At 35.1% G+C, this 24,046-nt stretch overlaps 1 protein-coding gene across 1 annotated transcript in view; it reads right to left on the bottom strand.

The window, feature by feature from the left end:
* Positions 1-24,046, bottom strand: part of LOC150093665 (disintegrin and metalloproteinase domain-containing protein 10-like) — a 332,641-nt gene that overhangs the window by 96,999 nt on the left and 211,596 nt on the right. The window contains exon 8 of the mRNA XM_090413243.1: positions 8,242-8,419. Within this exon, the coding sequence (XP_090269369.1) occupies positions 8,242-8,419 (178 nt within the window). The remainder of the gene's footprint in view (positions 1-8,241; positions 8,420-24,046) is intronic.

Genomic DNA, 24,046 nt, shown 5'->3' with positions numbered 1-24,046 from the left:
CGCTACACTAACAGGTAAGGTTAATAGTATTCTTAAAGCAATTGAAAAGTTAGGGAAAGATAAATTATTGGACACAATAAAATTAAGAATATCGAAAGGGTTTTGAATATTTAAATTATCCTTCTGAAAAATATCCCGGAAAGCACATAACTCTTCATATAGTTCTATTGCATTTACTTCTTTATTGTCGCCGTCCTTCAAGAGAATCTCTAAATCGTCACAATTTTTTTGGTAAATCTTCGTTATTAATTTGTAGTAATGTATACAAGAAATTGAAATTATCATAATATGTTTTTAGAAACATTCTATTAACGAACACATTGCAAAGTCTAGAAGTGTATAAAACACATTCACTCTAAATTTATCTTCTGACGATTGTGGCGTTTCGTCATGATGCTTATAGCCAAATTGTGGTGTTTTCTTTCATTGTCGGACTTCCGTACCAGTTTTAAATTCTTGTTCTCCATCCACCTCTTCATCAGTTCTTTTGCCGTTTTAGAACTTCTTTAAAATTTGTATCTGATCGATACTCTTGTAAGAATATTTTTAAGTTTTCGATAGATTCTAAAGCAAGTGTAATGTTTATATTTTTGTCTTGAAGCATTTTACTCACAGGGTTTATTCTGTTAAGTAAATCATGCCCAGTTATAAGAGGGCAAATAAATTTGTAGTCCTTTATTTTAGCACATAATGTTTGTGCTTCATGCTGAGTTTCTTTATTAAATTTTTCATTATTTACAATTTCAAAAAGTACATCATAAATTTCTCGTAACTGATATCATAGAGGGCAGATTGCATTAATTTTACTTTCCCATCGCGTATCTGATGACTGTTTCAATGTTAATTTTTTACAAACTTTAAAAGGATTGCCCAACGTTTGTAAGAGAATGAAAAGAAATTGTATATTTCTTGAATAATTGCAAAGAAACTAATTGTATCTGCATTCACTTCGGCTGCATCGTTAATGATTAAATTTAGAGTATGAGCAGCACATGGCATGTAAAAAGCTCAAGGGTTTTTGTTCAAAAGCAAATTTTGGAGCCCATATTTTTTCCCTTTCATATTTGCCCCATTTTCATACCTTTGATCCCGCATGTCTTCAATGGGAATGTTCCATTTTTCCAGTTGTTCCATTATTGTTGCCCATAAACCATGGAATCTGATATATCTGCAAAACCTAAAAAGTTTTCCCTGATCTTGAACAATTCCATTGTCACAGGAAACAAAGCGAATAATAATGGTCATTTGTTCTGTTTTACTTACATCAGGTGCACAGTCTAAAATTATGGAATAATATTTAGATTTTCGAATTGATAATAAAATTGTATCCCTGATTGCGTTACTTAAAGTTTCCAATATTTCATTTTGACTGTCTTTACTCAAATAGTGTACTCTATTGTTTCGTTGTAGGGTCCTTTCAACATGATTTTCCATAACGGGATTAAACTTCGCAAACAGTTCGACTAATTTTAAAAAATTGCCGTTATTCCTTTCATATAATCAGATGATCTGTGAAAAGCTAAATTTTGACTACCAAGGAATTGTATAATTTCAATCATCGTTCTAAAACACTCGTCCAATGTTTCTTTTCCATTGAGTCTCTCAATCAATAGTAGTTTTGTTTTTTTAAATTTTTATCCACTTCCTTCCATTTTAAGAAATTTTTCATGTGAGTTAAGCTAGTCTCACGTATAGGCAAAGTTGTACTTACATTTCTCCAATCGTTATAACCTTCTACAAGACTACTTGATTCGGTAGGTGCGAAAGGTTTGCAACAAAAGCAAAAACCAGAATTTAAAGTTTCAGAATAAATGAGTCATGTTCTTGGCATGAGATCACCGTTTTCCATTTTCCTATTATAATACATGTTGCCAAATTTACGACCATATGTATCTCTGGGATATATATTTTTCTTTTGAACAGGCCCCATTTCAATTAAAATAACTCGTAATTTTTCATCAATATTTCCCCATCCTTCTAAATTTACAGAGACTAACAATGTGTTAGTTTTGTGGTCAACTACAACTAAGTCTTCTACTAACTGTTTTTCACTTAAATCATGTGTCTTATTATCTTGTTCAATAGTTGCAATAGTACTTTCATGCAAACTGGATGATGTGCATGGTTCTTCAACTCTGATTTCTGATGTATCGAGTTGGTTACAATCTGCATCAGAATATTTTAATATTTTAACATATTTATTAAGAGCCCCAGTTTGTTTCTTAACATCTGCTTCTTTCGCAGCATGACGCTTACGATTTTGTGCACTGGATAATTTTTTTTAATTTTTGATTCCATTTCTATTTTATACCCACAAGAAATTATTACACATGACACAGAGACGAAATAATATTCCGCACTGCGCTAATGTCAGTAGCCTACTGAGATGCATACCATATGACTGGTTAACTAGCAACAAATGTTTTGTACGAAAATTCGTTTCTGCACATAAAAACCGTTCACCATTTCACTTTAAATAGACTGCAGTGGACACAACATTCTGCAGGCAAGCATTTAGCCTACTCTTGCTGCAAAATTGTAAACAGCTGGCTAGTCAAAGAGGCAGCAATATACAATTTTTTAAAATTTTTATTCGGTGTATCTGACCTTATTTATTTTAATATTAATCATTCTAAGAATTTTTTGTTTTCATGATAAAAATTTTGTTTCTTAAAAATGAACTTATGAACGGTGCCCCAGTGGCGGCGCCCCCTTCATAGCGGCACACGCATGCCTGCTTCTGCCGGCCCCGAGGATGACCTGTGTTTCAAAGAGAAATCTTTTGGTAGAGGTTGCTGAAGGGTTTGACAAGCTGAAGTCTTGTAGCATGTTGGCTAGAGAGGCTGTAATAACAGTTGTTAGATTTGTAGGTGCTGATTTGTTTGTACAGGCCACATCAGCATAGCTTTTTGTTTGCTTTTGATTCACTCTATCTTTGAATGTCTCTGACTTTGGATGCCGAGCCTCCGGCTGTGGTGCAGGGCCTCTGGTGTTCTTGTACTAGAGGAAGAGGACTGTTTGGCTGTTTCCATCCATCTATTTTTTGGTTGCTGAATGCATCCCTTGTAGTTGGCCGGGTGGGGCCATCGCAGTTTGCACATTTAGCCGGATTTGTTTTTGGCTTTGTGCAGATATTAGTTGGGTGGCTTGCCCCACATTTCAAGTATTTAAATTCAACTTTACATAATTTCTGGACGTGACCAAACTTTTGACACCTCTGGAAGATGCCCTTTTTTTCGGAGTAGCTCTGGTGTGACAATGAGCCCACAGATTGTTTTCAAGTTGTAGATATTTTTATATGTGTTTTGGTTCTCTCTGAGGACTAACGGCATGGGAGATTTGTTGGATCTGTACATTCTGCTGACCTTAACAGGAGGTAGATCCTGCAAGTTAAGATCAGCAACTATATCTTCTATATCAATGTCTTCACAGACGCCATGGAGGACCACTTAGATTTTTCTCCGAGCTGAGCGAAAAGGTATGGTACTGTATACCTATATTGTCCATTTCTTTTGTTAGTTGCCTATAGTCTATCACCATTGTATGATATATCTTTATTCCTTCGTCCACATTTTTGGCCTTTACATAGCTAATGTGTAGGTTGGACATTGTTGATCTTAAAGCTGCCCATCTGCTTCTCTCATAATATAATCGGAGGCACCTTTTCTCTGGGAGAAGCAGTGGAGTCCGAAACTTGATCGTGTTGTTCCATTATGTTGTCTTTGAGAGGTTCATATGTTGTTCTCCACTTTTTTGCGGAAGCGGACTTCTTGAAAATTAGAAAAAGTGGGATTTGCCGATTCTGACTGATCTTCCATAGTCTCCACGTCAACATCTGTGACACTTAGGGGAAACGTATAAAGTTTCACTTTTCCTGGCCAATTTTTGTTGAGCAGCTCTCCCAGTCTGATGAATTCCCGGTATACTTCTTCAAACATTGTCTTATTTGGCTGCTGTTCCATATCTGTCAATGTGAAGGGGGAAAAAAGAAGAAAAAAAACGCTTACCTTACAGTTGTAGTCTTGCCGGCACTGCTACAGGACTCAGAAGTGATTTGGTAAGATCACTGATTCAAAAACTGCATGATCTTCAAGACATGATAAACGCAAACCACCAAATTCAATCACCGAACAAGAATGCAACCGAAAAGGTTATCTACAAAAACGTTACACACACACACACACACATTATATATAAATATCATTGTTCGAACTCGGCATTCTACTTCAACCCAAAGATGTTCAATTGGGTTGAAGTTTGAACTCTGGGCTGGCCAGTCACACTTCGATGTTGTTTTGTGAAAACCAGTATCGCACACGCAGTGCAGTATGGCGTGGAGCCTTGCATGGTTTTCAGCACAACAGTATACACTACGAAGTACTTCCACAGCGTCGAAAGCATAAGTTGTCCAGGTAGCCATCAGACGGCATGAATTTTTGTGCTCATCCACCAAATGGAGCCTCCACCAAACTCGACAGGCATGGAATGATGCTTTTCCTGACAGAACCATACCCCTGGTAATATCCAGATCCAAACATGAACATCAGAGTGAAACATTTGGAAGCATGATTCATTGCTCCACAGAACCCTTTCCCAATCATCTACAGTCCAGGAATGGTATGAAAGACACTAGTCCAAACATCGTTTGACATTGAGAGGGGTGATGTGTAGCTTATTCGCAGCAGCTCTGCAATGATAACCTAAAGTATGCAACTCCCTGCAGACAGTTCTAAGGAAATGTAGATTGACTGTGAGGTTCGCCACTGACGATGTTTGGGATGCTCGAACATTCCGAGACAGAGCTCGTCGATCTCGGTCAATGAGTGACGGTAGTCTCATAGGGCATTTTCCTGCTGTGCACCCATTGGCGCATCCAGGGAGGGGGCCAAGGGGCCTGGGCTCCTCCAAAAAGAAAAAGGAAAAAAAGAATAGAAAAATTTCCGAAAATCTTTTCCTAATTAAAATTCTTTTTTTTTTATTTATGTTGTGTCGTGTCTTCCATTTCTGTATTACTTACGAATTAGCGGTCACATAAAGCGGGAATACCCTCTGGCTCTCGGGAATCATGGCCTTGTGAACGCAAGGTGAAAGAAGTAGTGCTCGGGCGATATTTTGTTTGTCCGAGCCGGGCCAGAGATCACGGGTATCATGTATAGGCGATCACTGCAGATGCTCAGTCATAGGTCGTATGCAATGCGTGGTGTGTATTCTCAAATCGTCTACTCAACTCCCCCCCCCCTCCCCAAGATTAAATCCCGAGTATGCCGCTGTGTGCACCAATATGACTTTCCGTCTACGAATGGCATAAGCAATAGTGGATTTTGTTATACTGAGACAGACAGCAATGCCATAGACAGAAAGACCCCTGATTTCTTATTTCATGAATGAAACATGCAGCACATCCCACCGTTTATTATCAGACTTATGCAGCCACTTCCTGAATATTTGCATATGGTAGGTCAACATAGTGTAATTCTAGATGTACTCTTCTCCGACCTGAAAATGCCAAATTTCCACACAACTACTAAAGTATGACCCCATGTGTTTATTTAATAATCTTCAGAAGTAATATTAATTTCATTAATTTTTGTTATATGTTATTTATATGCTATGCAGTGGCGCACCCAGAGGGGGGGGGAAAGGGGACCGGGAACCCCCCAAAGAAAAAGGAAAAAACACTAGAAAATTTTCCAAAAATCTTTTCCTAATTAAAATTCATTTTTTTTTAATTGTTGTGTCGTGTCTTCTATTTCTATACTACTTATGAATTAGCGATCACTGCAGATTCTCAGTCATAGGTCGTATGCGATGCGTAGTGTGTATTTGCAAATCGTCTATTCAACTGTTCCCCCCCCTTCCCCCAAAGGTTAAATCCTAAGCGCTCGGCCCCCTCCAAGATTAAATCCTGAGTGCGCCACTGATGCTATGTGTATATTATTATTACGTGACACTTCCAAGCAGGGCTGGCAGAAGCAGGCATGCGGGCGTCGCTACGAAGGGGCACCGTTCATAAGTTCATTTTTAAGAAACAAAATTTTTATCATGAAAACAAAAAAATTCTTAGAATGATCAATATTAAAATTTTGATAATTTCAATTTCTTGTGTATTATGATAATTTCAATTTCTTGTGTATTATGATAATTTCAAGTTCTTGTATAGATTACTACAAATTAATAACGAAGATTTACGAAAAAATTGCGACGATTTAGAGATTCTCTCGAAAGACGGCGACAATAAAGACGTAAATGCAATAGAACTATATGACAAGTTATGTGCTTTCCGGGATATTTTTCAGAAGGATAATTTAAATATTCAAAACCCTTTCGATATTCTTAATTTTACTGTGTCCAATAATTTATCTTTCCCTAACCTTTCAATTGCTTTAAGAATACTATTAACCTTAACTGTTAGTATAGCGAGTGAACGTTCCTTTTCTAATTTGAAATTGATTAAAAGTAGGTTTTAATTTAAAACCTACTTAAGAACAACTATGTCACAAAAAAGCTTGTTAGTTTGGCGTTAATAGATATTGAAAATGATATACGTGCAAAATTAGACGTTAAGACCATTATTTCTAATTTTATGAATATGAAATCAAAAATCCTAAAATTTTAATTTAAAAAATTTCAAGTATATTTATGTAATTTAATTTATTTTCTGTTATTCTGTAAAGGTGTTTTTTTAATACTTATATTAAATGTTCTAATTATTTCTGAATTATTTTCTTGTTGTTTTAATTTGTTGTTTTAATATTTTCTTATTTTGAATTATTTTCTTATTTTCTCATCTATCTTGAGTTTCTTTTATTTTCCTAAAAGATAGTTCCACTTATAAAAATTATTAGAAAATTTTACAAGTTACTAAGAATTTAGTAACTTTAAAATGCAAGAATTTTTTAGACTTTAGTTCAAATAAATTTTAACTTTAATTAAACTTCATTTTAATTTTGTTAGCAATTCAGGTCGGTGAGAAGGCTATAATCCCTGTATCATTATATTCACTGATTAAATTAAAGTGGCTTTATCAAAATTTGCTTTAACTTTTGAGAATTTTTTGAATATTCGACTTTTTAACGATTATCCTGCCTAGTCAACACCCCGTTTGTTACATTTAGCGAACCAACGTGTGATTGTTCTGTCAAAATTTATTTAAGAAATTTCAAATAATTAAAATTTTTATTATCGTAAAAGAACCACACACGCCCGGATAGACATTGCATGCAGGTAGCATAGACCCTAGCATCGGCTTTGCTTCCAAGGATTCATCATGGGAGGGCATACTTCTCCACCCTGATATATATATATACATACACATACACAGGGTGGCCAGTAAGTCACGAATGGGTTTAAAATGCAAATAGCTTTTTATGATTGTTAATTTTTTTTTCGGTTTATTTTATTTATTTTTTCATGTATTCTAAGGAACATTTGGGAAATTAATCATGGAAAAGTTCGTAACCGAACAACAAATAATATTTCTGAAAATTTTAAAAATATTTTTGGGGAACGAACAGTGGCGTAGCTAGGGGTGGTCCTCCCCGGGCGGCACTTTTCACGTGAGATAAATTTATTTTTCGATGATTATTCTATTTATGTTAACTTAGTAATTTTATTACTTAATTAATAATTAGTTTTGAACAACTATACTTACAACTAAAATAAACATAGTGTTTTAATTTCTTTCCCTACGTCGTTTTGATTTTTCTTAGTATTTTTGGTGTGTATTGAGAGGGGCAGCAAATTCAGGGACCGCCCTGGGCGGCAAAAGCTCTAGCTACGCCACTGGGAACGAATAATTTCGCGAACATCTGCAATTGGCCATCACGTTCTCCAGATCCGACGACTCACGATTTTTTCCTGTGGAGTTACCCGAAAGAGATGATGTGAGCAAGCCTCAGACAATCCAATAGCTGAAGGAAATTCGTGCAGAAATTAGAGCACTGCAGCCAGAAACATTAACAGCTGTCATGGATCATGCCGTAGAAAGGGCCTGTCTTTGCGAAGCCGAAAATGGGAGGTGTTTACGATGTGGTTTTTCATAACTAATAAAAAATGTCTAGGTTCTGTGTATCATTATCACAAAAAGGAAAAAATAATAATAAAATAAAAATAATTAATAAATAAACGAGTTATGGAATATTCTGTATATATATTTGGAAAATCCATATGAAATGATATTTTCATAAATAGAAAATGCAGAATTTTGCATAAATCTGCAAGCAGAGTATCTGAACACATTACCTGTAAAACATCCTTTCAGACTCCTAGCTTTGGTATTCAAAACAGCGTTGATACTTCTCAAACTACAAGGCGAAAATCTGTTGTTATTCTTTTTGTCACCGGATGTTGCTCTAGCAAACATAATGTAGTTTCCGTTATCCCCGCCAGGAGTGCAGATTTTGTCTTCTTCAGGATCATGCTGGAAATTGAAATGATACTTTTAAATTCAACACCACACAATATAGAATTAAAAGAGAAAGAAAATAATGTTACAAGTTATTTGCTTACCTTCGGAATAAATAAAGTACGTACTGAAAATAATCATGTATCCTCTTTTCACTTGAAGAACAGTAACAAAATTGAAATTTAATCAATGCTCTTTTATTGTATTTTTGAAAGAACGTCCAACTGGAAGAATGATGAGATACTGAACCTGCTGTTTTCACTGGATAAGACCTCAGTTCGCTTCTTGTCTGACGAGAATTTTTTATGCTCTTTAACTGATAACGAGTTAGCCAGTCTAATACAGAGGTAGCAGCAGTTTTCTTCCTGGAAAATTGGGGTTTTCATTTTATATATAAGCAAATCTGCCAGTGAACACACGCAATTACGGACAAAATACTATGGTGGATAGCGCTATATATGGATAGTAGATAGTACTATCCATATATGTAGTGGGATACCCCTTCACAATGCATCCTTGGAGGTGTCACATAATAATAATCATTTATTACTTTCAGTGCCTTTGGAAATAGCATTTGCTTCAATAGCACTAGAAGAGCGACTGTTATAGAACAGAATTTATAACAGTCTCGAAGAGAGACTGTTATAAATTCTGTTCGTCTGGCACAACAGAAACTTTTCTAGGCCTTTTGTTTCTGGTAGTTCTTGAGTTAGTCAATCTTTGACACTGGCAAATAGGTTTTCTTCCTCAAAAATTGGAGTGAAACCCTGCAACTCAAGAAAAATGACAGCAGAACTCACACTGTTTCAGACAATAATATAGTGTTAAGGTTATCAGGAACAAGATGGTGGAAACTGCCTTCCGTATCCTCTTTCCTTCTGAAAATCAGTAATAGCCTTGGTCCAGCTGCCATGATGAAGACTGGCTCCTCACTAGTCTTAAAAAGTTAGTAGTCGTGTGTAGTGGGATGGCCTCATACAATTTGCTACTTCCATTTGAAAAATAAAAGGCGTTAGCAGATTTATTTATTTATTTTTATATTTTCCTTTACCAGTTGGAAGTTTTTTGCTACACTGTTTTGGCAATGATCTATCCACTATACTGTTAAATATTGCATTGCTGTGTAGAGCTTAGAGAACCACAAAGATGTTTTAAAATCTTTGAAAAGGGTTCACTAAAACTCAGGGGATGGGGAGAAATATGATGAAAGCTTGTTGCGAGAAGAGGATAACTAAAATCGTGAATATAATACACTAGTCTTAGATTGGTCCAAGTTCCAAAGGAGTAAAAGGATAGCAAAATTGTTCTGCTTCATAAAGGTGATGACTAAGGTTTCGAATTATAGTCCAATCTGCTTGTCTTGAGCTGTGGTGAAGGTGTTGGAGAAGCGAGTGAGGACAAGGATTCAGAACGGGGTTGGCAAACAGCAGAATTCTCTGCAATGGACAGCATGGATTTGCTAAAGAAAGATTGTTTTAGCAATCTGCTTTCTTATTATAAAAAGGTGAGGAATACAATTGACAAGGGGGATGCATATACAGTAGTACATTTTGAGTTTGCAAAGGCATTTGATAGATTGCCACATGGCAAGCTAGTAGTTAAATTGGAACAAATGGAGTGGATGGTAGCTAACTTTTGATTAGTGCATTGCATTAGAGATTGGCTGTCTGATAGGTATCAGCAGGTTGTGTATGGGGTGTGATATGCCCCATACACAAAAGAGGAAAGTCACTAGTGGTGGTGTGTCCAGGGCTCTGTTTTGGTTCCATTGTTGTTTATTTTGTATGTAAATGATATTAATAGGGACCGCTTAGAGTTGTTTTCAGATGATACAAAGTTGGGGAAAGCTATGAGAAATAAAGCAGATGTTATAGTCTTGGAAGAAGACTTGAAGATTGTCTGAATGGGAGAATGTGAGGGGATGTCAGTTTATTTATATAGTAAAGTGTAAGGTTTTAAAAATTGGGATGCAACATATATGGTTGGTGAATATATCTTAGAGGGGTGGAGACAGATAAAAGATTCCAGTCTTCCCTGGAAGATGTATAAGAAGGGTGTGAACAAGGGAGTTGAGGAGTATATTTTTTTGCATGGAGAATGGTGGGTAATTGGAATGCATTGCCTGAAAGTATGATGGGTGCAGGGACAGTGAATGCATTTAAGTCAAGGTGTGATGAGCTGTACGTGTGAGAGCGGTACCCCTCCTGACTCCTCTGAAGGTCTGATGATGATGATAATAATAATAATAATAATATGTAGCTGTGCTTCTGGATCTGTATTTAATGGTTAAAACGTCCTAGCTCTAACCAGGGACTTTTTATCCTATATATCCCAGGGATTTATGCTTCTTGGGACTTTGCCAGCACTCATATAAAAGTTTATCATATAAAAATCAAATATCGATTTTTTGTGAATTTCCGTAGGCTCAAACTAAAAACAATTATATTGTTTAATATAATTGTGTTTTTATTAATTTAATATAATTAGTAATCACGCTAAATATTTTACGTGATAAAGTATCTATTCATCCCAATGAATTAAAGTATCACTCACTGCGATAATATCAATATAAATCGTATCAGTAGTATACAAGAGTTCAACAGCTACTTGATAATGTATTCACGCATGTCTGAGCTGTACGTATGAGAGCGGTACCCTCCAGATACTCTTACAGAGTCTCTTGACTCCTCTGAAGGTCTGATGATGATGATGATGATAATAATAATAATAATAATAATAATATCTATCTCCATCTTATCAAGTAACTTATGCGAGAGCGAAATTTGTCATATGAGTTTTGATGAGAAAGGAAAACAATTCGAGCATTCTTTGTATCCCCTCCCCTCCTGATTGTCTTCTTTCGCCACACAGCAAAATCGAATGTAGATCTCATGCGCTTCGATGCAGCAGTAGTACTAGTTAGGATTATCTCCAAAGACTGATAACCTAAATCGATTATTACCTACTTTGATCGATTTTTGGACGAATTGGTTTGGTTGGAATGATGGGAGAAGCGACCAAGGCTATGACGCCAGTATATGCAGTATATTATGCTATTAAAAGCGTGTATTCTCCAGCAGGTCTGCATGATGAAGGAACTTCTTCCCCCCCCTTTCCACCTATAACATCGGCTAACTCACCTGAATGTGAAACATGGAGATGCTCATGTTATTTTATTTTATTATTATGTTTTCTGCAAAGAATTTTCATAAATTATTTTCTTTCTCTTATATTTATATACAACCAAATTCAGGTGAAATTGTTTTCTTTTCTCATTGCATAAAGATGATCATTCTTCTTCTCTATAGTAGTAGCAGTTTGCCTGCCTACCACCACGGGATTTAAGTCCATCAAGTGCAGGAATAGCCAACCTATGGCGCATTGGATGATTAGAAGAAGTGGCGCATTGGACCCCAATGATAATAATAAAAAAGTAATCTATTTATGCAAAAAATATTAACCAAAAACTAATTTGAAGAAAAAAATTTAAAACAGTAATTATTTTTAGCGAATTTTATTGTTTCGCGCACATCTTTTGCACATTCACTTGTTTGATCCTGAGGTGCCAAGCATTAGCAGCTGCGGTGCGTCGCAGGTTTTGTCATTTAGTTTACAAGTGATATTCGTGCACTATGGAGTTGTGCTTTGTTCATCTTTTGTGAACATTTGCAGTTTTCTACTATTTCGAAAATTAAGGCCTCGTTTTACATTCTGTTACCTATCATTGCAAAAGAAAAACAGCAAAAGAAAAATTCAATGAACAGTATGAAAATGAGTTCTTATTTATAGCGAATCGGTCGGGAAAACCATTGTGCATTGTTTGTGAAAACATCTCACATAATAAAAGACATGATCTTATTTCATTTAAATCATGACCACTGATTTAAATGAAATTGGATGCCCAAAACGTGAAAACATAACGTGTACTTTTAAATGCTTTTGGAAACATAATGAAAGATTCTGTGCTTTTAATAATTCTCAGAAGTATATGTATTGGTTTCAAAAAAAAAAGAAATATGCAACCCTTAATTTTACTACAGTAATAAATTCCCAACGATCACCAGATGAGAGTCACATTGTCAAAAACCACATGATGGCAATTCCACAAGCATGGGAAGAAGCTTTGAACAACAGTGCACATTTAACAATAAGAAGATTAAGGAACAAACAAAAAATAGATTGTATTTTTCACTTTATTTATTTCTGTATGTTAGATTCAGTAAATACAATTTGTAAATAATATTTCATTCAAATAAAATGTGTAAATTTAAATGAACAAATTGGGTGTCGTTGATGTGTTATACAATTTAAGTAAGACCATAACATTTTTTTTTCTCCTTGTAAAATTTCATGCCACAAAGTAACCAGAGACTATTTTTTTTTTTTTTGAAATCCACTCAATGAAACTCTGTCAACTCTTGGAAGCAAAAGGAAATGGTATTAAATTAATAGGCAGAATTTTAGTGGAGAATATTTCATCTGAAAAGTGACATTTTATTTATTATATATGTAGATACCTGTCTTGTTCTCTTTATTTAATTTCTGTAAGTTAGATTCAGTAAATACAATTTGTTAATAATATTATCAAATAAAAGGTAATATAGAAATTAACAAAGTATATATTACAGAGCTAATATTCATTTGAAATAATAAGAAATAACTATTTATTTGTTGTGGCGGCGAGTTCAAAACCTTGTTTGTCGCATATCCTATCCGTTACTTAAAATTACTAATGCTAAAGAAAAAATAAATAAATTTCGGTTACAGAAATAGGATGAGTTAGGATATGTGTGTCACAATGAATGAATCATGTGAATGCTAAAAACATATAGTCACATCAGAAACCGTCATAATACATCTCTGAAAGGGATATGATTAATGGTTTACAAAAATGTCTAAGTAATGTTCACATAATCTGAAAGAGGATCGAATTAGCGGATATGACTCACTCATCTTTGAAGTATTCCACTATTTGAAGTAACCGCTCACTGCCGGTATTACTCATGAAAAACACACAACGTTCACAAACGTGGGAAATAAACATAGCATGATCTCACAGGCTGAAATCTAAAGGAAGAAGTGCTCAACTATTTCAGGTTACAGTATTTACAGAAATTTCGTTCTTTGTGGTTTTTGTGTTTGTGTTGTGGTGTGGATATAAAATTCAACTATTTTGGAATATTCGTATTTAGAAGAGCCATTCTGGAAAACTGTAAGTAATTTAAATTATCATTAGAATTTCTAGAATACATACAAAAGGTTTTGTAATCCATTTAACTGTCCGTTTATTTTAATTTATTTATTTTAAAATGCCGTAGTAACCAGCATATAATTAAATTATTCAGAAAAGCTCAAAATACTGTCGCCGTGCAAATTTAAAAGAACAAACATGTTGTTTATGTGTTATCTATGTTTAAGTAAGAGCACTTTTGAAATCACCGTGAATTCACACAAGATTTGTTTATTTATCGAACTTTAAGATCTTAATTTAGACAAATCAAAATATTCTGATGAATTATGAATAAAATATGAACTTGAATTAGAATATGAAAATAGAAGAAAATACGGATGAGCTATGGAAAAAAAGTGTGTGTTTAAGGGACACCAGTATATAATTAAATTATTCAGAAAAGCTCGAAATACTGCCGCCATCACGACTCTCTCTAAGAATTCCCACCCTTTAACAGGAAAGAAATACCTCAAAATGTATTGGAAAATTAGTACAGCCATCTATAGAAAAAAAAAACTGTATGTTTGAGTGACATTAGCATATATTTAAATTATTTAGAAAACCCTAAACACGGCCGCCATCAGGACTCTACTCTACTCTAAGAATTCCAACCCTCTAACAGGAAAGAAATACCCCAAAATGTATTGGAAAATTAGTACAGCCATCTGTAGACAACCAAACACAAAACATGATGACAATGATGGATGTGTGTCACCCTGGGAAAATTCCAAGATATCTTATCTCAAAAACATCGCCCACAATTCCATAGCCAAACCAAAACACCATGTGATATCACAGAGAGACATATGTTCCCCAGAAATTTCCAAACACATAACGTCACGATTCTTATCTCCAAAATACACCCGCAATGCTTAAGCGAACCAAAAACACCATGTGATGTCCCTGACAGACGAGGGTCCCAGCGAAATTCCCAAACATTCCAAACTCTATAACAACAAACATTCACGTCAAGATTCCTTATTTTATCTTGATCTGGTCAGAAGTGTCCCACCAATCACGACACGATTCCTTATCCACTAATATATCTCCCTTTTCCATTCAAAACAACGTCACTTATTTACAACTAACAAATGACGTCACTTATCTACATCTGATAACAACAAACATTCACGTCATGATTCCTTATCTTAATCTTGTCAGAAATGTCCCACCAATTACGACACAACTCTCCTTATCCACTAATATCCTTTCCATTCAAAACAGTAACGTCACTTATTTACAACTAACAAATGACGTCACTTATCTACATCTCATAACAACACACACCACGTCACGATTCCTTATCTTAGCTTGATCTTGTCAGAAGTGTACCACCAATCACAACACGAATCCTTATCTCTACCATCACCCATAATTCCATACGTGAACCAAAACACAAGAACTCACGTCACTGACACATATGTCCCTAGGGAAATTCCAAACATTACAATCTCATGACGTCACGCCCACAATGACGTCATCTTCTTATCAACCAATGATGTCACGATTCCTTATCTTATCTTGATCAAACCACCACCCCTACTACTACTACTAAGCCTGTATTAACATATTTTTACTGGGAGTTTTTAAGGATACAAGAGTTGTATGACATATCTGAACTCTTATGTGAAAAAACTGGTGCATGGAGCATAAAAGGTAGGCCACCACTGATCTAGAGGTTGCAAATGGCATGAATCCAAGGAGTTACCCAAATATCTACTTTATATGCTGGAGATTCGATTCCCGTCAGTGACGTGAGGAACCTTTATCTGGTCTCTTTCGACTAAAAGTGAGTTAACCGGTTTCATACGATGGTAGAGGGTTTTTCTCCTGGTAACTCGGGTTTTTCATCCCAGCAGGCAAATAGGTCCCATGAACACACAGGGCTACAGTCATAAACTATACACTACAGCAAGGAAGGCAATGGGAAACGACCATGCTCATAATCATCTCCTTAGTATGGTAGCATATAGCAGGAGCGCGCCGGCAATATGTGCAATGTGTGCGACGCACATAGGCAGCAGAATAGTAAAGGCGCCAAAAGATTTCAGGCGAGGAGGAAATACTTAAAAAAAAACATTATTCATTAATTATATCAAAATAAATTACATTTTTGTTTAAATTTAAATTATATGTTATAGATTTGTCTTAAACAAATATTTATAATCACTTATTTGTTATTATTCCTTAAGTTCTTATTTTATTCTGATCCTAGTTCTAACAAGTAGTTTAGCGTAAACAAGTAAAATCTTGAACTTGCGTGAGTTTACTGTTTACAGGATGACGCGCGTTTGAATTTGTTTAATCTTGTTCAAACTCGCATTTGCTCTAAACATGTATAAGAAAATCTGCTGAAGTTTTTAACTTTATTCTATATTCTGCTGTTATCAGAAGAATATAGGCAACATCTTGCAATGTATATGAATCGTCATGAGAAAAATTGAAATCATTTGAACAATTACAAAAAATGGGCAAAATTAATTACATCCTTAAAAAATAAAACTTGTATTGATCATTTGCAACAAACAGTTTTAGATAATGAAAGGAAACGTTGGTATGAAGTTATAAAAAGAATAATTTTTGTAGTACAGTTTTTAGGCAAACAAAATTTAGCTCTTCGTGATAAAAGTAATAAAATTTACGATCGCAACAATGGCAATTTTTTAAAAATACATTGAGATGTTAGAAAAGTTTGATCCTTTTATATCGGAACATACGCGACGTGTAGCTAATGATCCTGACTAAAAATATGCCCTCTTATTTAGGAGATAAAATTCAAAATGAAATACTCACTTTATTGGCATCAAATATTAAAAATAAAGTTTCTATAAAGTGTTTTTTTTTATTGGGGGGAGGGGTATAGGGGCGCCAACTAAAGTTTTGCACAAAGGCGCCGGACACTAGTAATTAATAATTAATTCTAAAATCAGCATAGCTTAGAATATATGATATCTAGCTCACTGGAATGTCGAAATGTAATGATATTGTCATCTAGCAATGACACTGTTGCAATTGGCAGAGTGATTAGTTTTTGAAAAACTTTAGCTAAGTGTTCAACATTTATATAGGTGGAATGTTTTAAAAATGTTTATAATAATTATAAACTCCCCAAACCGTTACTGTATAATGTCCCGAAGTTTCAATGCTTTTTTTCAACACAATATTTTGCAATAAATATTATTAACAAAAATCTGAAGTAAAGTATATTAATCACACAATAAATGTTATGAAACCTATTAGTATTTATCAATTGTCCTTACTAATAGCAGTCAATTGCCACCCAAATCTGAAGTACAGATAAGCATTATTCCCACAGTATAAACTGTATTGCCATAAGGCAATAAATATTCAGTTCAATATGCTATCTTAACGGATGTCAAAACATTAAAAAGTCGCGTTTGTAAATTAGTGGATTTCAAATCTCTTTACATTAAAATTGTGATTATAATTTCTCTCAAACAACCGATATTCTATCCCTATCCTTTATAATAATCATAAAATATCAGTAAACTCAAAATGAATGTATAGGACATAAATATTGGCATTTGAAAGAATGGAATGGAACGAAAGTTACAGATAACAATCACAAAAATTGTAGATGTAGGTTTCTGTAGGTAGTTTTCGGTATTGAGACCACATTGTAATATAAAGAGTTTATTAAAAATAAACAAAAAACCCGACAAGTTTCGTGCATCGTAAGACGTTTTACGATTACTTTTGAAATCAAAAATGAGAGTGAGTCAGAAAACATTTGCAGCGTTTTTCTTTATTACAAAACTTAAATACAGATCTTTGTTATATTCCCATGATTTTTCAACTGTCTGTCGTAAAGTGAGGATCTGATCCTGACAGCCTCTATTTGGCCTGAATCCAGCTTGTTCTTCACCAAGCTTCTCTTCCACAATCCTTCTCAACCGTTTCTCAAGTATACTTGCATAGATCTTGCCAGGAACACTCAGTAGGGAAATACCTCTGCAATTCTCACAAGTTTTATTTCCCTTTTTATATATGGGTACTATGAGAGCTTTACTCCAATCATCGGGAATTCGTCCCTCTGTCCAGGCTTTCTGAACTATGCAGTGCAGCCACTGTAAGACTTTTATACCTCCGTAGTGCATTTCTGGTCGAATGTCATCGGAGAAACATAATCCGCTACTGACTAACTCGAAATCAGATGAAAAAGGAAGTTGCGCTAGTCTGTGACTAGAATTAAACTTATAACGCTTTATGGGCGTGTGGAAATCTACCAGTAATGAACCCAAAACGTAGGCACGAGGCCATACAGACACCTCGCTAAGAATGACGCTCATACTGTTTCTGATATTCAGGACCGATCATTGAGCATTGGCTGGAAAAAAGTATGACTTGAAACTATTTGAGATAAAGGTTTCCAAAGTTTTTCTCAGGAATAAAACTATACAAACACCTTAGATTTACGACTTAGGGTGTTATCGAATCTTCCACACTATCCATACTTTGATCCGGCGTATACTATCTCATATACATATTATTTGTTATTACATATACATATTGTATTTGTTGTGAGAAACTAGGACGTTGATTTCGGACATAGACAAATCGGTAAATAAACCATTCGTTTGGGATTCATAAAATAAAAAGCCAAAAATTCGACATTCTCACTATCTGAACGAATCAGAGTGTTTAAAGTTATTCCGTTTAAAATCGAACTCATGTGAGGGAGGGTTTCCCTCTCCCTCTCTTCGAAGAAGCAATTTAGAATATGAGTTTAAACTTTTAAACTGACTTTCAGTTTAAAAGCCCTATAAAGGTTCGTTGATGGGTTCGAGTCTAGGTCTTTCTAATCAAAGAGCATCGTCGATATCGAATGAGTTACGGAACTCATTCGGTATGGTTGAGGCTCATTCAAACAATGGTTGGTTATATCCATTATATCCAAGATTCTGGAAGTAAATTCTCCCATTTCTGCGGTACAGAACTCAACTTCAATTTTAGAAGCCAGCAAATGTTCCTGATGTTCTACACTGGATTCGAACCAGGATTTTACTAAGGTTTTCTAACTAAAGTGCACATACTTTTCTTCCGATTGCGAAGCTGAAGAACGTACACATGCTTTGAACTCTGCTCATTAGTTAAGCAAAATATTTCCGATAATTATTGTCAACGATCAAAATAAAAGATACGAATTGTTGTTTTCTGCGTATTTTGTTGTTTATCCTGTTCATTTGTAAACGACTCCGATTTAATTGATCTCGTCCAGCTCTGCAGCAGTGGCCCGGCACACGCACGCACACACACACAGTTAATAACTCATTGCAATTAATAAAAAAAAAAAAAAAAAAAAGTAATTTCAGAATGCATATCGCCTTTTTCAAAGTTTTTAACCGGTGAGGTGGATTTCAAATTGTTTAACAATATCTTTAGGCCACAAGGCGAATTTTGAAAAACGGGCTATTTCAATCAGTAAAATTCACAAAAAATTAATTTGCTTAGAAGTGGATATTATTCAACAGAAATTCATGCTAGTATGACTGCTGGCGTCTGTTAAGTATATAAATGATTTCATAACAGATGAAGCCTAAATTCGCCTCCTCCCTCAAAATAATGTAAGAGATTAAAAAAAAATTAATGCAAATACAACCTTTTAAAAGTTTCCTACAAAACAAAACCCATTTCGTCTAAAAAATATATTTTCGTTCTACTAAAAGAAAACGAGTTACCTGTAGAGAACGAGTGACTCAGATAGAGTGAAAGACGAGTATTTTCTGTGCGTAGTTTTGACATTTAGAAATTCTAGATAAGTGAATTTCTTTTCTCTTTCCAGTAAACGGGAGGATGCTTCTAGAAAAGAAAGGTCTGCAGGATGTTTTTCCCCCTTATTTTCTTTTCCTTCCGTGACAGTAGCAATCGTTCTGTACAAATGCTTTTGTGACTTTGTGTCTATTTTTTTCCCTTCCTCTTTTTATGTTCTCTAGTTAACTTACTGTTGTCTCGCGTTTCAAAGAAAGAATGCTTGGCATCCTTCAGATAGTTGTGGATCACATTTATTTCAAAGCGAAGATTAAGAAAATAGATTGGTAGGTATGGCTTTTCTATCTCCACCATTTTTACAAAGCTTACATATTTAGTTATTACTACTCCGTTATTGCCTCGGAAGAGCTCTGTGAAAAAAGAATTGCATTTTTTTTTCTCTTATTTTTCTGTGAATTCATGTTATTGTTAGAAAATGGTTGTCAGGACAACATGTAGCTGAACGGACACACAAGCAACATTGATGAACACAAAGAGAAAAAACAACATACAAAGAAAGGCATCAAGAGATACATTCTGACTACTGCAAAAATACACAAAAAGCAGAAAAAAAAAGTAAAAAGACAATCGGGAGAATATTTTTTTTTTCCAGTGATGTTAGCTATAGACACCATTAAATATTTGCTCAGTAGATAAGATATTGTGTGGAACAAAGAATCTTAGTTACTGAGACTTAAGTTATTTTGTTTAAAGCTCATTTTTGGGGCTTTTTCTCAAATTTTGTATATAATCCAATAAGTTAATAGAAGACTAAATTATTTTTATTACTTATCATAAAAATGATAACCGCTATTTATTTCATCAAAGTAAAAATAACAAATACATAATTATCCGGTTAGAAAGCATTAAACTGAGATTAAAAAAAAAAAGAAAAGAAAAGAAACATAGCAGACAAAATTTAGATTTCAATCTCTGTCCTGATAAGTTCATAATTGCTCTTTAAATACAGTTTAACTAAAATGCAATTTCAACTAAAAATGTTTCTCGTTCAAAACAGAAAATTATCAAACATTTAGGAAGACAGATACTTTAAATTATCTTGGTTAACCATACATTAATTAATGCGGTCCAGGAATCACCAAATGGCCAACATCGGCAATTGTGGAGAAGAAACTCAAATTATTATTGCAACTATGTTGGCGATCTCTCCAGATAGAGACATGTGGTTGAGGAAAATGACTTTATGTTATTAACGAAATTGAACAGAAAACATTTTCTGGTGAGGGTTCGTAAAACGTAGTGCACTTATTTGATTTATTTCGGTCATTCATGCACATGAGATTCTTCGGCTCTGGCTGAATGCGATCCTTGTGGAAGTTCATTGAATTATTTCAATTTTTGGTTTAATTTTCAGCAATTTTCGTAAAGAAATGTACGTAAACGTTTACAAACTGTACGAAGTAATAAGTCAGCTCTCTCTCTGCATGGAATTTAATAAATATTGGATATTTACGATATGCACTATCCTAAATGGACCCATTTCTAATAAAATTAAGGAAAATGAAATAAAAAATTTCTGTTATAAAAAAATCACACTACATGCCTTTTGCATATTAATCAGAAAGACATCAGAGGAATCTTGAATCACTTCCATAACAAAACAAATAAAGAAAAATAGATAGCCTAACTCCCTATACAATTTCTGACCATCTTTCATACTCTGTTGACCTCTATCACTGCACTATCAATAGATTACCATTAATAAGAATTATACACTGTTTGGAAAGAAGTCAACGGACACCGCATGGACAAGGTGCATCGTGCCATGCAACGAGTCACGTGTTTGTAGCAGGTATAAATTGGAGAAATATGATGCTCCCAAGTCAGTACAATTGTGTCAAAGGTGAAAGGGCTGCGAGAGGGAAACTGACGGAGTTTGAAAGAGGCGTTGTGATAGAATGAAATGTTACAGGCATTTCTGTTTGGCAAATTGTTGACAAATCGGCCATCACAGGTCGACAATCTTCTAATGATACCATACTGAGATGGAAGTGTAGAGAGTCAACTGCAAGTGCTACCCGCAGTGGACGAATCAACACACTCATCGAACGTGACAGTAAGGTTATACATATAATCCTACGAAGGATTATATTATTATGTAAAATCCGCGATTCGACCATCAACACAATGAATGCGGAGTTCCGAGCATCGACTGGAACACGGACCTGTACAAAACCATTCAGGACCGAGGCTCACAACATGGATTTCCATGGTAGGACCGTAATGCAAGCCCCCGAACCAACATGCAGCGTCGTCTTTAGTGGTGCAAAGAGCGTGTATAGTGGAAACCTGGAAGCGTGGAGAGCTGTGTTATGGAGCGACGAATCACGCTACACCTTGTACCAAATGGACGGATGTGGTTGTGGCAGATGCTCGGTGAATGTTTCTTACCAGAGTGCGTAACCCCCAACTATGAAATTCGGAGGTTGCAGTGTGATGGTATAGTTCCGTTTTTCCTGGTTTGGCCAAGAACCCCAGTTTGTGGCGCCTCGAACAGTGAACTCCGAGACGTGTGTTAACATCTGCATTCACGACGAGTATCGATGAAGTGTAGATGCCCGCCTTTGGCCTGCAGAATGTTAATCTTCCAAGTTTCCTTTCACTCTTATAATTTAAGTAGAACACTCCACGAAGACCCTCTAATATTGTGTTAGATCCTAAATGAAGGAATCTTGGAAAGAAATCATTCATTTAGAACGTAACATACAGTATATAACTTGCTGGCAAAGAGAAATACCTGCACATCAGTTGTAATTAAAAGTGAAACTTCTTCACTTTATGTAAAATTTGTATTCTTTATTTTAAGTACCTTATATTTAAGCTGTGGTGATTATATTAAGATTTCATTTTAAGTATGTCTAAAAAGAGAGATAATCTGATTTTAATTTAAGCCGCACTTCAGATATGTAAAATTTACTGTGAATCATCTAAAAAGTTGCTAAGTAATAATTCCTGGAAGGCATAAAGCTACAAGTGTACAGCGTAACGCTAGCGGCTATAGCTTACTCGGAAAATTATTCCCATGTATTCTGTGAATCCACGTATAATAGCGTCGTAAAAGCGAAGGATGAACCCAAAGGGGTGAAAATATAAGGACCGTTTTGGTGGTTCGGAAGTTAGCGGGCAGTTTCACGTAAGAGTGGGGTGAGGTCTGTGGTAGGATGTCGGACTGCGAGCGTTCTTAAAAATGAAGTAGGATTCTATGCAAAGCTGAAGGTAAAATTTCCAGTTCTAGCAGAATCAAGCCGTCGCTAAAAAGTCCCATCGAAATGTTCCTGAAATGCAAAGATTGAGTCCGTTTTCGGCAGAAGGAATGAAGATAGCGTAACCCCTACGTTGGCGTATGGACAGCCAATAGACGAGAAGTATCCAGACATACACGTGGTGCAGAACGACGCGGAAAAAGCTCGGTAAGGTGCAATTACTCTAATTTTGTGTGAAAGTTCATTAGAAGAGAGAAGATTGTTTATGAATGTGAAATTTAAAACTGTATTCTAAAGAACTCTGTGGACAGTCTCTATTTAGAAAGTTAACCTCCTTTGAGAGTAAGAAGAATTGTTTGGAAGAGATCTTTTGTAATTTCTGGTGATGCGATAAGAATAGTAGAATTTAGTATCTCAGTAACATTAGAATGCTTGTTAGTTTTCTCTTACTAGTAATAATACTGAAAGGAATTTAGCTTAGCTTCATATCATTTGCTATCTATATCCCAATGTGCAGTTACTGTGTTTAGCATGCCTTATAAGATTTAATTAGCTTAGAATGTGTTAATCTCTTAGTTCGAGTTTTATTTTGTATCGAGCATAATTGAGTGTATGAATTTTGTATTGTGTTTTAGATATTCCAATAAACATGTCTTATTTACCTGAACCTGAGTCATGCCTGATTACGATTCCAACTTAGCACTTATAAAAATAGAACCTATTTTGGAGGGAATGATTTAGAGAGTGAATATAATAATAGATTTAGGTCACGACTGCAATAATCTGAATCTATACGGCAGTTTAACACTTTCATTACCAAGCTGAAAATTGGAATTTCGTGTGGTGGCCAAATTTTTTTATTTAGTTAGCGACGTCTACGCGATAACGCGTGATCGGCCGTTTGGTGAGAACTCGCATCGCGCGATATCGCGTGATTGGCAATGAACATGTTAAATAAGATATTGTGTAAGAAAGCTAAGAATCTAGTATTGTCTCCCTGAGGAAGGATCTTTTCTACTATAGGATACTGACTGGCGCAGCAAAATATAAATTCGCCAGTATCCGAAGAGGAAACAATCCTGGATATAAGAATAAGATTAAAGTAAGTGAATAAAGAGAATAAATCACAAAGATAAATATTTAACAATAGAGCAGCAGGTAGGATTTTGATTGTATGAGGTTTTAGGTAAGAAAGGAAAGGATATATTTAAGTAAACAACAAATTAAGTATAAATCATATTGAAACAACATCGATATAACAATTGGTATGTTGGCAGTTTCACAGGTACTGCTACCCTTCTAACTGGATTTCACAATCATGCCTTTTTCGAAGTCCACCACATCATGTCCCTTACCGCAGTGATCAGCAACTTCGAATGATATTGCAAAGCTCAATTTCTAAATTGAGCTTTCAATTTT

This window comes from Typopeltis vanoorti, chromosome 23, assembly GCF_054136105.1.
Source record: "Typopeltis vanoorti isolate ZY-2024b chromosome 23, IOZ_Tvanoo_1.0, whole genome shotgun sequence".
Taxonomy (NCBI): domain Eukaryota; kingdom Metazoa; phylum Arthropoda; class Arachnida; order Uropygi; family Thelyphonidae; genus Typopeltis; species Typopeltis vanoorti.
The sequence above is the reverse complement of the archived record's forward strand: the minus strand, read 5'-3'. Positions and strand labels throughout refer to the sequence as shown.